At 43.9% G+C, this 14,565-nt stretch overlaps 1 protein-coding gene across 7 annotated transcripts in view; it reads left to right on the forward strand.

Annotated features, from left to right (window-relative positions):
• The window catches only part of Sipa1l1 (signal induced proliferation associated 1 like 1), a 287,022-nt gene that overhangs the window by 204,273 nt on the left and 68,184 nt on the right, over window positions 1-14,565 (forward strand). For all 7 annotated transcript variants that reach the window (XM_005343301.2, XM_013346036.2, XM_026779932.1 and 4 more), the window contains one exon: window positions 3,815-3,989. In XM_005343301.2, the coding sequence (XP_005343358.1) occupies window positions 3,815-3,989 (175 nt within the window). The remainder of the gene's footprint in view (window positions 1-3,814; window positions 3,990-14,565) is intronic.

The raw sequence follows: 14,565 nt of genomic DNA on the forward strand, positions 1-14,565 counted from the left end.
AAAATCATGATTGTCCTTGTGGGGATGGCCACCCCAGTGTTCCTGTGGCTCTTGCTGGGAATATGGGTGAAACACAAGACTTTCTAAGATTTGTCTAAGAGCTGCCTTACTGAAATGTAGTCAGCTGGTCCTGAGCCCTGGCTGGATCTGCCCTCGTCCCAGGAATGCAGGAATTTGAGAGTCTGGTCACATCACCATACTGCCTAGAAACAAACCTTTTCGGAATGCAGTGACCTTTTTGAATTTTGGAATATTTCAGTGGACTATATTAAAATTCAAGAACGCTCACATTGTGTGTTTCTCGATTCTTTCTGAAAGGAACCAGTTTGGTACTGTTGATTTTGATCAGTACCAAACAGATTGAAAATGGCTTCACTTTGCTGAGATTCAGCTCTTGTCCTGCTGGACTGACTACTGACAATTGTTATAGACATGAACACCTATTGTTGGTCTTGGTGGTGCACACCTTTAATCGCAGCACTCAGGAGGCATTGACAGTGGACCTCTGCGAGTTTGAGGTGAGGCTGCTCTACACAGTGAGTTCCAGGCTAGCATTAAGTAGTAGCCCTGTCTCAAAATACAAACAAACAAGAAAAAACAAAACAACAAATAGACATTTGCTGTGTGATCAGACAGCACAGGATCAGGGCCCCAGAGGAGCAACTTGTCTGAGACACAGAACTGTATTCTATTATTGAAAAGCCCAGACATGCTCACCAACAAAATTAACACTGCATAGACTCACCAGGTCATTGTTGTTGTTTTGCATTTTATGTTTAGATATTATATATTCCCATTCATAGCCCACACAGATACATTTTTGCTTCTCAGAGAAGACAAAGATCCATTTCCTTGAACTCCTAGCAATCCCTTGGTGCTTGCAGCACTGACAGATACTGACACAGGTGTCACTGGCACCTGTCCCTTCTCTGGGTGTGTTTGTGTTACACGTCCCTAACTCCTGCACAGTGCCACAAATACCAGCAGGAAGCATTGCCACTAGCTAAGCATTTGAGGAGTCTCAAGTTCAGAGAATGCTACCTACGTTGGATTTAATTGGAACAGAAATCAAGTTTTATAGTCATATTGTCAGTTTAGGAGAGCAAGCAGGTGGCATCTGGCACAGTGTTAAACGGAAGAAAATGTGACAATCTTGCAGATCTCCTAGTCCTCTTCTAAAGCTCTTCCTTTCATCCCAGCGAAACCAGAAACCCCTGGTGTCTGTCTGCGGGTGGGACTTACCATAGTATCCGGTTAGTGAGTATAAGACACATTGTATCCTCTCCCGGAGTCTGGCTGGCTGCTACCTTCAGACTGCCTATTTATCTCATTCCACAGTGGACTCTTTTTAACACAATAAGTGAATCCTGTTGAATTTCACAGTGGAGCCATAGGCCTGGAAGAAGTTCTTTAAAATCACCTACAAATCCAGAATGATAAAATGTTTCCCACAAAGCAGGGTGACTTTTGTTTTGTATTTGTGGCCTGTGCAGGCTGATCTTGGAGGCACAGCCAGACAGTGGCACTCAAAGAAAGCTCCATCCTGTCTCCAGATCACTATCTCTCATGCCTCTCCCTGCAGGGAGGAGCCACTGCCACTCAGACCCAGTCCTGGGGCTGACAGTGCTAAGGACTGCCTTTGTAATGGACAGAGCCTGCCTTCTCTAGTCTTTCTCAAAGACCTAATAGGACACTCAGCTTGGTTCTAAACCAGGCTGCAACCTCTCCCTGTGAGGGTTCTGTCCTGGCCTTAGTCACATTCTGACAGTTGGACCAACCAGCTGAGCTGAGATAGGGCTTGAAATAAAGGTGATTTTACATCGATATTTTGTTTGCTTTCCTCCCTCCTAAGTATGATATACAAAACAAACAAGCCAACCAAAGGTCTGCCTGTTCCAGTTAAAGTGAGGCAAGGGTACTGCCACTTTACATGCTATTTTCCCACAGTCCAGCACTGGTTTATCTACTTGGCAGACTCGTGCCTGGGGCTTTACTTTGTCCCCATAAGTGGAGGGACAGGTAATCAGAGTGGCTCCTGTGCAGTTGAACTCATGTCTGGACTTGTTGAACTCTCTTGTCACCTAAGCAAGAAAAAAGGAAAACCAAGCAAAGGATTTCTTTCTGAACCATGAGATTTAGGATGTTGATAAAGGCCCAAGGCCTCAAATGGCAGGGCTTTTCAATGAATATGCTTTCAGAATTAAGAAAATTGAAAATTTTAGAAGGTTAATAAAATACATGCACAACATGCTAATATTTCCAGTGTGATATGGGATAGCACCCCACAGTCAAACACATGAATATTTATGCAGGGGATATATGAATATTCATGCAAAGAAGAATAAATTAAAAGTTAGACTGTCAATCCTTTATCAGTTTTTGCTGCCAAGTATGTTTGCTTAAATTGATTTAGTAATTACAAATAAATGGCTTTGGACCCATGTGTTGAATGGCAGATACAGAATAAAACAAGACTGTTAGGCAGGCTTAGCACCAGGAGGTACAGGGCTGGTCTCTTGCAAAATCAAGGCCAGCCTGGTTTACATATGGAGTTCAGGCCACAGCTGGGGCTTCACAAAGACCCTGCCTCCAAAAAAAAAAAAAAAAAAAAACAGGGGAGACTACCTGCTGCACAAATTACTGTTCCTGTCCTATGAGTAAGTTCAAGCTGGTAAGCTGTTCTGGGAATCAGATGATAAATTTGCAGTGCATATTGATTGTATGTGGTGTTTGACAGGTAGCAAATCAATCAGTACATGCCGATTACTAAAACTTCGCCTTCTCAGGTTGGGAGCCGTACCGACACTCAGTTCTGCTGAGGAGGCAGAAGTAAGAGAGCAGTTTGAACTCAGGAATATGGGACCAGCTTTTATGCATGCTAGGCTGGAGTCCAGTTAGTGCTAGGCAAACACATAGCAAGCACCAGCTGACAGCCTCGGCCCTCCGGTCCCTTTACTCAGATAACATCTCAGATGGGTGCTGCAGCTCCTGTGATGCGATTTGAGAGCTCCGCACTGGCCACACTAGATCTCTGTGTCCACATTTTTAAGTGCAAACTTGCTTTTTGTTGAGTGTTGTTTGTAAGGTGACAGAGCTTTTCAGTGATGAAAAGGTGTTTTGATCATTGTTATTTCATAGTTCAGTCTTGGGACTGCTTCGCCGTAAGTGCAGTGTGGAAGGTATTTGCCCCCAGCCGATCTGCTCTTAAGAAGTCCCTCCAGAATCCCTCTCAGGCTCTTGCCTTGGAGCACAGTTTGGAAGGGAAGTTTCTCTAGTTGTGTGCTGGTGACACTGGACTCTACCCAAGTACACGTTAGGGTCACAAATGGTGCTGCTGCAGGTTTGCTTAAATTCTTAAATTCTAAGTTTATTAATGGGCCTTTTAGTTTAAAAAACAATTTATTTCAAAGTACGTTTTGATAAATAGACCTCTGCTTTTAAATGTGTAAAGGCCTCAGATTTGTACAGGGAAAGATCATTGATTAATTGGCTGTTTTGGTCAGGCTATTCATCAACCTTTCACAGTTTGTAAATCATGAAAGAAATTTCCTGAAACCCCCTCCATCTGCTCTGATGCTGTGCCATGACATGCAGCAAGTCCAGTTCAGTTCACTTCTTTGTCTTTTTTTTTTTTAAGCTCAGGAGGTTTATGGTTTGTCCCATTGTAGTTTTGGATCTGAGACAGAAGAATTAAAAGGGTTTCCTGGGAAGGATGCTAGCTCCTTGCTGGGCCTGTGCCCTGCAGGACTTGTCAGTTTCGGGAGGATAGAGTATGCTGGTCACTACTGTGTCACCGTATCGCCTGTCTCCACAGCTGAACTATCAGCAGAAAGTGGGCATCATGTACTGCAAAGCCGGCCAGAGCACCGAGGAAGAGATGTACAACAACGAGTCTGCGGGCCCAGCCTTTGAGGAGTTCCTTCAGCTTCTGGGAGAGCGAGTCCGGCTCAAAGGATTTGAGAAGTATCGTGCGCAGCTTGACACCAAAAGTAAGAAATACTTACCTTCCTGCCATGCTTGATTACCCTTGCCACGCTGACATGCATCTGCTAAATCATGTAGAAAACAGCACTGCCACTTCCTGCAGAAAGCTGCTGGTGAAGCGGGGGAAACAGGCTGGGCGTTGGAGTGCTAGAACTGTCAGAGACCATCACCCAAATGGCTGGGAGAGGACTGTGATGCATTGCTGTCCTCGGAGCTGTGAGTGGATGGGGCATGAACACAGCTGGTGCACAATTGCACCAGAGTGGAACCGCAGAGATTTCACCGCCCATCGCTGAATGTTAGGGGATTTAAAGATTCAGAACCCTAATCTGATTGTAATATCTGGACTTCTTTACTTTTATTGGTTCGTTACAATAATCGTATACTCTTCTACACAGCCAACCTTCACATAACTTTCTTGTTTACTTTTATATTCTTTTAATACTGTGTGTACATGGGTTTGGACTATATGTGTACATGTATATGTGTGTGTGTGTGTGTGTGTGTGTGCGCGCGCGCATGCCCGGCACATGCCACAATTGCCTGTGGGGTCAGAGGACAAACTTTGTGGCAGCTGTTCTCTCTTTCTCTTTTAGTCAGCATCTCATTATGTATCTTTGGCTGACCTGGAACTCACAAATACCTTTCTGCCTCCTTGGTGCTGGTATCACTACACCCAGCTTCCTTCTACCTTATGTGGTTTCAAACTCAGGTCACCAGGCTTGTATGGCAAGCATCTTCAACCTCTGGGCCATCTTGCTTTCCCCATCTGTATTCTTTTAATGTCTATGAGTTCTTTGTTTTTGTTGCATACAGTGTATGCACATATGTATGTGTGTGCCTGTAGATGCCACTGATCAACCTTGGTGTGTGCACATATGTGTGTGCCTGTAGATGCCACTGATCAACTGTGGTGTGTGCACATATGTCTGTGCATGTAGACACCATTGGTCAGCTGTGATGTATGCACATATGTGTGTCCATGTAGATGCCACTGGTCAACCATGGATGTTGTTCCTCAGGAGGCATCCATTCTGTGTTTTGAGACAGGATCTGTCATTGACTTGAAGTTCACCTCGTAAACTAGACTGGCTTGGCAATGAGCCAGGAATTTGCCTGTCTCCACCCCTCAGTGCTCGATCACAGGCTTGCTCTACTATAGTCAGCTTTATTACTATGGGTTCTGAGGATGTAAACTCCATGCTTGCATGCATGGCAAGAACTTTATCAATGAACCATTTCTCCAGCCTCCATTTATCTTAAAACCTTTTAGATGTTACTATGCCGCTTTCTTGCTGTATCCTTTTGTACTTTTCTTGTATTTACCACCACTTCCTGTCTCCTTTTCCTTGCCCTTCCTCATTCTCTTCCTTCACCAGATAGTGTCCTGTAGTAGGAAGCTGCGGGTTGTTTCCTGCTGCCCGGGAGGGCTCCCAGCCACTGGCTAGCTTTACCCGAAATAATTACACAGAAACTGTTTTCTTTTGAACACTGCCTGGCCCATTAGTTCCAGCCTCTTATTGGCTAACTCTCACATCTCGATTAACCCATTTTAATAATCTGTGTAGCCCCACGAGGTGTGGCTTACCAGGAAAGATCTTAACCTGCATCTGTCGGGTGGGAGAATCATGGCGACTGCCTGACTCGGCTTCTTTCTCCTAGCATTCTGTTCTGTCTACTCTGCCTACCTAATTTTCTGTCCCTTCAGGGCCAAGGCAGCTTCTTTATTAACCAATGAAAGTAACTCCTCCATCAGTGTCCCCTCTGCTTGTTCATTTGGGGGATCCCTACAAAGATAGGCGTGTTAGTTTGATTAGTTGGGCATGTCTACCCCCATTCCTCACAGCCTACAGGACAGTGTTGTCTACCCCCATTCCCCACAGCCTACAGGACGGTGTTGTCTACCCACAAAGATAGGCGTGTTAGTTTGATTAGTTGGGCATGTCTACCCCCGTTCCCCACAGCCTACAGGAGGGTAGTTAAGCTTTCAAATGTTGGTTTGGGTGACAGTATGTTGACTTCTGCTGCACCTCTGTATGGAGACATATTGAAATTTTATCTTACAAACTGTCCTTAGACACCTGTGGCCTGCTTTTCTTTGAGAGGGTCTTGGATTAGTACTTCTGTTTTGTAGTCTATAGCAATCTCTCCGGTTTTCTGTACAGGAAATTAAATAAGGCATTGACTCATGAAAACAGAAAAGCATTCATAAACTCCGCTGCAGGGAGGATTTCCTGTTGCCATAGTTTTACTGTTGCCAGCTTGGAAACGACGTGCAAGAGAATATGAAAAGCCATAAATAGCCTAGCCTCTTAATATTATGTTAATGTTCTCTCCTACTTATAGCTGTTAGATATTCTTCAGCTGTGTTTGTCCAGATATTCTGCTAGCCCCCTCCCAGGGTTCATGCATGCTGTAGTTTGTCCAGCTCTGTGGGTCATCACTGCAGAGAACCGCTGAAGTAACTTCTCTGCTTCTGTAAATGAGTGCTCAGACTGGAGCACTTCATGGTGTGGGATGTGATAAAGGCATCCCTGACGTGACAGGGACACACTGTGGTGGCTGATAAAGCTGTCAGACCACTGAAGTGAGCACTTGGTGTGTATTTGCCCCACATCACACCTAGCTAGAGGAAGGTGGGCCTGGATTGGCAAACTGCCTCTGAAGGCAGTTTATGTAATATATTCCACAGAACCGTTCCTTCTTGCTGCAGAGGGTCCAGAAAGGGTTTATTTCTCCCCTTTTACAGAGTATGCCTTCATCTATTTTTCTTTGCTGTGTCAAAATACCCAAAACTAGGTGATTTGTAAAGCAAATGGCTTGGCTTAGTTCTGTAGTTGTGAGACCATGGTGCTGGTGTTTGCTGTGTTCCCATAAAAGCCTCACAGATTTGAGGGCACAGGGGAGGAGCTCACACCAAGGCAGGGAACCAGGCAGATGGGAGGGGGTGGTCTCCATCCTGTCATAACAGCTCACTCCTAAAGACTTGCTCATAGTGACCTAACAACCTGCTGGGTCTGCCTTTAAAAGGCCCCACACCCTCTTACTGCTGCTGTGTTGGGGAATGGCCACATTCCAACCACACCCAGGCCATAGCAGAACTCCATGTTTCCTAAAGCAAATGAGGGTCAGCAAGTGTTTCATCCAGAAACCCCAACACAGACAGTGTGCAGAATTAGCCCTTGTATCACAGGTTACCAGGGCAAAAATTAGACTCCACAGGCCTCCTGTTTAAGCCCATATTAAGTAGTAATAAGCCCCAAATAGACAGTCAGCCTCTGCACACTCGAGCAGCTCCTTACCAGCTATGGTAAACCTGGAGACAGGATGCCACTCTATGCACGTTCATACTCTCGGCCATTTTTTCCTGTTATGTCATGAAACTCTTTGATTATAATTCTTTGAAGGAAAACAAAATGCCATGGTAGCATGTATCTATAATCCTGAGCTCAGAGGCAGAGGCAGGAAGATCAGAAGTTCAGTGTTGTCCTTGGCTACACATAGAGTTTGAAGCCAGCCTGGTAGTGTAAGATCCTGTCCCAAAAATACTTAAAGATTCTTTCCTGCAGCAGAGTTCTGGCAACGTTTACCAAATTAAAATATTTTGTGTTATTTTTCTGTGTGTTTGGCCTCCCAGGTTTCCAGTTAGTCACAGGTTGTGTGTGTCACTAGTGTACCAAAGCTATCGAGTTTCTGGTTTTGCTTGCTCAGTGTTTTCCACACCATTGTGCTTCTGTTTTGATAATTCCCATTAGCACATCTTCAGACTCCTTTTTCTTTTCCTCCTTGTCTTTATAGTGTCTTAATTCACATTAATTTAATCCAGTAACACTTCCAATAAAGCATGGTGATTACCAGGACCAAAAGTTGCATTTGGTAATTTTGTTTTGTGTTTCCATTCTCCGTGCCTCATTAGGTTCATCCTTTCCTTTACACCCTAGAATGGTTTATAACAGTTAAAGTCTTCTATTTCTGTCTTACGGGTTTCTTCCCGTTACTAGATTTTTCCTGGTTTGAGTTATACCTCGCTACTTCACCTGACTGATTATACATGAGGTGCTGCATTTTGTGACTATGGTCACCAAGTGTCTAGATTTTATTGTTCTTGAAGTGCTGGGTTTGTGTTGACATTAGTAAACTCCCCAAAGGATTAACTTGGTTTTCCTGGGTCTTGGTTAAGCTTGGTGACTGCTGTGGTATGTGTCCTGACCTGACTACCATCCTGTTGAACAGGGTGTCTCCAGTGTGCCTGTTTGGAATTCACTTGTCTTCCAATTCTGAACTGTGACCACTGTTTGGTGTATAATTAGCTGATAGCTCTTGCCCTAATTATTTTCTTTGTTTGGTTTTCAGGAAATAACCCTGTACATATGCAATGTGTTTCCCAGCCTAATACTCAAGGGCACCTTGTTCAGGCTCTGAGATTTCCTCCTCTTGGGTACTCTTCAAGTATCAATCTCCTTAGGCTTTCTGAACTCCCCCTTCTAGCAGCTTTCCCCTCAGAGGCCTCTCCTGTGCCACTGTCCCGACAGTCCACCTTGGTAAAGAACTGGGGACATTATAGAGCACACCCTACTTTCTTGTTACCACCTCCCACCTCCAGGGCCTCCTAGCCATCTAATGCTGTCTTCTGTTGAATGTTCAAAACCAGTTGGTTTGCATATTTTATCAATTTTTCTAATTTATAATAAGAATTGTGACTGAGGAAAAAAAGCTCTAGATTCATTCACATTCATTCATTCATTCATTCATTCATTCATTCATTCATTCTGTCTGTCTGTCTGTCTGTTTGTCTGTTTGTCTATGCATGCCATCTTAGTTAAGCCCCACAAGCTGCTAGCTAAATTGGTTTTGGGATACATTTACATGCAATGGCTGGATAGCTAATAGGCATTAGGGAAATATGCCAGTTCTGGTGGTGTGGTTGGTTAATAAAGTGTTCAGTGAAGGCATGACTTTGAACCCAGGGCTTGGCCTTCAGTCTCTGACCTTCCCTCCCCGGTGCCCTTGAACTCTGCATACCCACGCTGTCTGGTGAGACAATTCTACTCATCATGTGCTAACTGGGTTGAGATTTTATTTTGCTGTGAACCAAGAGAGTCAGGAGAGGAAAGTCTGGGAAAACAGTTGAGCCATTTCTTCTCTTTCGTCCTCATCTCTACAAAGTCATCTTCTCACCCCAGAATTAGAGAATTACAGTAAACAAGTGGGCCTCAGATGACTATACGTTGGCTGGAAGAGCTCTCTGAAGAAGTGTTTGCAGTGAATCTTTTGGCCTTCTTTCTGTTCCCTGATTTGGTTGGCAAAGACTCTGGATAATTCCACACACACTAAAGAGAAAAACTTCTCACCACGCCGCTTACTTACTCACTTTAAGCTGTGGTTATGGACAGTTCCTGAATGAGGCTTGGTTGTCAAGTCAGCAGTGGGGATCTGAGCCCCTTTGTGAAGCATTCCTCAGGCCCCGCCCTCACCAATGCACCGCAGGGCCTATGCCACCCTAAGCGTTTCAGCTGAGATGGTTCAGACGAGATTTACTTAGGCTTTATAAAGAAAATAGAACCTTGGGGGTTGGAGAGATGGAGAAGTGGTTAAGAGGACATGCTGCTCTTCCTGAAGATCCAGGTTCAGCTCCCAGGATCCACATGGCAGCTCACAACCTTCAAAACTGCAGTTCCAGGAGATCCTGTGCCCTTTTGCTTTTCAGGGGCACCAGATACATATGTTGTATACTCACATACATGCAGGCAAAACCGCCATAATAAAAAATAAATCTTTAGAAAATAAAAAATCCTTCTTTATTAGGAATGAGCGTCAATGGGTGTTGCAAAGAGAGGGCCCCTTGTTTGTCCCGGCTGCCCAGCTAGCTTACACACAAAACAACCACATAGAAACTGTATTAATTAAAACACTGCTTGGCCATTAGCTCTAACTTCTTATTAACTAACTCTTACATATTAGTTTAACCCATCTCTATTAATCTGTATATCACCACCTGGCAGTGGCTTACTGGGAAGATTCTAACCAGTGTCCGTCTAAGGCGGAGGATCCATGGCTTCTCTGACTCTGCCCTTCTTCCTCCCAGCATTCAGTTCTGTTTTCTCCACCTACCTAAGTTCCACCCTATCAACTAGGCCAAGGCAGTTTCTTTATTCATTAACCAATGAAAGCAACACACAAACAGAAGGACCTCCTACACCAAATGGGGAAAGGTATAAGGCATATAGAGCCATTCAGAGTTCTAGACACTGAGTGAAAACTACACAGAGAAGAAGGTGCTGTTTAAGGAAACTACACTTTTAACTCTTAACTGAACAAAAATTTAAATTTAATATTTTTGGTGCGTGTATGTGCATGTGAGAGACAGGGACAGAGAGTCGTGGACACACGGGCATAAGTGGCAGACCTGTATGGAGGCCAGAGGACGACTGGGGAGTCATTTCTCCCCTTTGCCTTGTTCAGCCAAGATCACTGTCGGTTCTGCTGTGCTGTGTACAGTGGTCTCCTGTCTCCACTTCCCACCTTGCCTGGGATTACAGATGTGTGCTCTTACATCTGGCTTTTTTATGTGGGTACTAAGAATTGAACTGGGGTGGTCAGGTAGATGTGTAAAGTATTTTTAACTGCTGAGTCATTCTGCTGGACTTAGAATTTAAATTCTATCCAAGACGTTTACTGAGGGTCTTATGGGCTAGCCCTTTCTTATACTATTTCACCTAACCCCCACAACAGGGAGAATCCCAAACAACAGAGAAATGACTACCTTATTAATGAGTGAAATACACCCCAGAGTCCAAAATGTCTCAGAGCCACGCCATTGTTCTAGAAGAGCATGCTCAGTTCCCATTGTGCCTCCGCACACTGACATCAGCATCTCCAGATCCTGAGGGAAGGTGACATGCGTGTGAAGTCTGACTCTAGTACAGAGATTTTAAACGAACAGCTACTTAACTATTGTGGTATTTCAAACTAGGTGAGAATGATGGCCATGTCCAGCACATCCTTATTATTCCCACAGAGGTGCAAGCATTCAACCATGAGTCCATGGAGCCATTCTCTTTCAAGCCACCATGATGGATATTCATTTATTTACATATTAGGATACTGGGGCTTCACATTTCAGACAAGCACTCTCTCACCCAGCGACACCTCCACCCTCCATAGGTATTTGAAGCTAGACAGTTTCCAAAAGTCAGGTAAGCTTATGTCCTTGCCACCTACTTTGTCTTGACTTGCCGTTAGCATTCCAGGAAAAGTTGTTTGAATGCCTGGTCACTTTTTCCTCATTCAGAGTCTCACATCCATTATCGTCCAAGCCTCTGACTTCTAAAAATCCTGAGTTAGGTCAGCAGTCAGGAGGTCAGTGGTGTTGGCTGTGCCTGGAAACTGCTTCTGCTGACTTGAAGCCCCTTCAAGTGGAAATGCTGCTGCTGACGGCCATCTTCCCTACCCTCCCAAAGTGTGGCAGTGCGGTACTGCTTTGTTATGGTCTTAAACAGTGGACATTCTTATCAGCCCTTGTTTATTCCCTATCTTAGTATCATCTGCTTTGAATAATAGAAGTTTTATTTGAGATTTTGAGAAAAAAAATATCTTCATGTGACCCAAACTGTCCTCTAAGTGAGATCCTCCCTTCTGAGTCTGCTGAGTTCTGGGATTATAGATGAACCCTACTGTACCGGCTAATGGATCTCCTTTTTGTGACATAATTGCTGAGTGTGGCAGTGTTCATCACTGTGGTCATTTGGCTGTCTGATGACACGGAATGTCTGGGCAGATTTACTGCTTAAGAATCGAGTCCATCCAGCTGTGCTGTGGAGTTGCATTGGCTTTCATGCCTCCTCTACAAGTACATTTTCACGTAGCGGTTTCTCACTCTGCATTCTCTGCATCCTGATCCAAAACAACTCTGTTTCCATTTCCCAGATTGCCATCCTCTTAAGAACTTGGATGGTTTCTGACTCTCTAGAAGCACAGCAAGAACACTGAGTTTTGTATCTTGATAGGTCTGCAAACGTTCTTTTCTCCCTGGCAGTATTTGCATTTATATCTTGTTTTTATAATCGTGCACTTGTAACCTCAGGACTGAGGAGTTACTTTTTTCTGGGACAGGAAGTTCCCATTGTTTTGAACCTCTAACCTCTTGAAATCATTTTTAAACTGTCCAAAATATTAGCCATGCTGTGGAATTTCTAAAGATGCTAAGAAAAAGGGCTGGTCAGACAGAATCCATTACAGAAAATAAAAAGTGTTCAGAAAAAGAACGGGCTAAAAGTAGAAAAAGCAAAGTGTTACCCATACAACTTTTCCTTTCTGGTATCCATGCCTAGACAGTGAATGCAGTTAGTAAATGCCAGTGGAAGTATATTTTCTAATTCATTGATTTTGCTTAAATCAGCTTGGAATACATCAGAGCTGCCACATTCACCTCAAAGTCTTGCAAGATATTTATAGCAGGTTGATTGGCAGATATTTATAGCAGGCTTCTATTATGTATGCAATATTCTGTCTGTGTCTATGCCTGCAGGCCAGAAGAGGGCAGCAAACCCCATTACAGATGATTGTGAGCCACCATGTGGTTGCTGAGAATTGAACTCAGGACCTTTGGTAGAGCAGGCAATGCTCTTAACCTCTGAGCCATCTCTCCAGCATAGCAGGCTTCTAACTATAAATGAGTTCTTCATACTTAAGACCAGCCTTGAGCAGTTGAGAAAGACACTTCATTGTAATAATTGTCACTTGTGGTGGTGGTTGTTAGCATTTATGAGATTTTGTTTTCTTGAGTACTTACATGTTATGTATTTTGCAATTTTGAAAAGTCATCTTTGGTTTGTTCTATATTTAGCTTATTTCTTTGCATTTTTCATGAGCTTCAAAATGAAGATCCTCCAGTAAGCTCTAGCCTAAAGCTCCAGGCTCTGGATCATGTTTTTAATCTGTCCATGAGTCTCATTGTAGTCTGCTTGGAGCAGTTTCTCTGCATGATGGAAACTCCTGCATCCGAGGGACGTAGACTCCTTTTGAGACTGGCTACCCACCGTGCAGCATCGCTGGTTGTGGTCTGGGAGTTTGCTTTTAAAAAGGCTCCCCCACTAATGCTTGTGTGCTGATTTTGACAACTGCTGCCTCTTATGCATGCCAGTGACTTTGTCTTGCTCTGTCTTTCACTAAAAACATCAGGTGCCATTCCCTCAAGTGCAGTCAAGTCTTGTAGTCCTTAAAACTGTGGTTGGTGGCTCCAGCTTACCCAGAGTACATGCTCTAGGTTCTCTGGGCGACCCCTGAATCCAGGACCTTTGAGTCTCAGCACTCCCTTTCAACTATTTTTCTCTTACTATAGGTGTTTGTGGGCGCACTGATTGGGAAATCGTTTGTATCTAGGCATTAGTGGTGGTTTGTTTCCTAGGGGAGGGAAAGTAACAGCATGCTTTCAAACCTTTACAATCTGAGGCCTCCTGCGACCTTGCTGTCCCGTGTTAATCCCTTACTACTCTTGATTGAACTGGAAATACTAAGAAATAGGTTCTCAATATCCATGAAGATGAGTGGGAAATTTTTGTTTGTTTACTTTTACTGACCCTAGATTGAATTTAGCATTTCCCTCAGTTTTAAACATAGACAACCAGTCACCTGGTTTTATTGCCAACAGAAAACAGACATTTGATACTATATCTGCTGACAATAAGTAATATTACTTATGCTCATGACTTCTCCACTTAGCAATATCAGTGTAGCCCAGGGTGGCCATGAACGTGTGATGCTCCAGTCTCAACCTCTTGAGTACAAGGATTACAGGAATACACCGCCATTCCTGGCAATAACATATTTTAAATTATTTGATAGTTAATTTTTATTTTTGCATGCATATTTATACATACGTGCATACGTGTGTGTGTGTGTGTGAGAGAGAGAGAGAAAGAGAGAGAGAGAGAGAGAGAGAGAGAGAGTGCTTACATCTGTGAATGAATGCAGGCATACCTGAATATAAATGTGTGAGTGTGTGTGTGTGTGTGTGTGAGAGAGAGAGAGAGAGAGAGAGAGAGAGAGAGAGAGAGAGAGAAAGAGAGAGAGGAGAGAGAGAGTGCTTACATCTGTGAATGAATGCAGGCATACCTGAATATAAATGTGTGAGTGTGGAGGCCAGAGGCTGACACTGGGCGTCCCCCTTGCTCACTTTCCACTTTATATATTGAGTCTGGGTCTTTTATTGACCCCAGGATTTGCTACTCTGCTTGCTCTGGTGATCCCCATCTCCTTGTTCTGAGTGCTAGAATCACAGCACCACCTCTGGGAATCCTCTCACTTGTGGGTCCAGCATTGTATCTACTGAGCTCTGTTTCTAGCCCCAATTTGTTTGTTTGTTTGTTTGAGAATAGTTTATGCACTCATAAATATTCTAAGAAAACATCTATTCTGAGAAAATATCCGGTCTATGGACTTCATAGGACTGCAGTAGAGAATGGGTATTTAAAAAGAGGAATGACGCCTGTCACAGGCCTTCTCTGGACTCTCTCATTGCTGTCATGTTTCAAGGCTGTTCTCTTAAGTGGATTACTTTTCCTGCTCCGGTAGTCATCTCAT

Source organism: Microtus ochrogaster, chromosome 1, assembly GCF_000317375.1.
Source record: "Microtus ochrogaster isolate Prairie Vole_2 chromosome 1, MicOch1.0, whole genome shotgun sequence".
NCBI lineage: Eukaryota > Metazoa > Chordata > Mammalia > Rodentia > Cricetidae > Microtus > Microtus ochrogaster.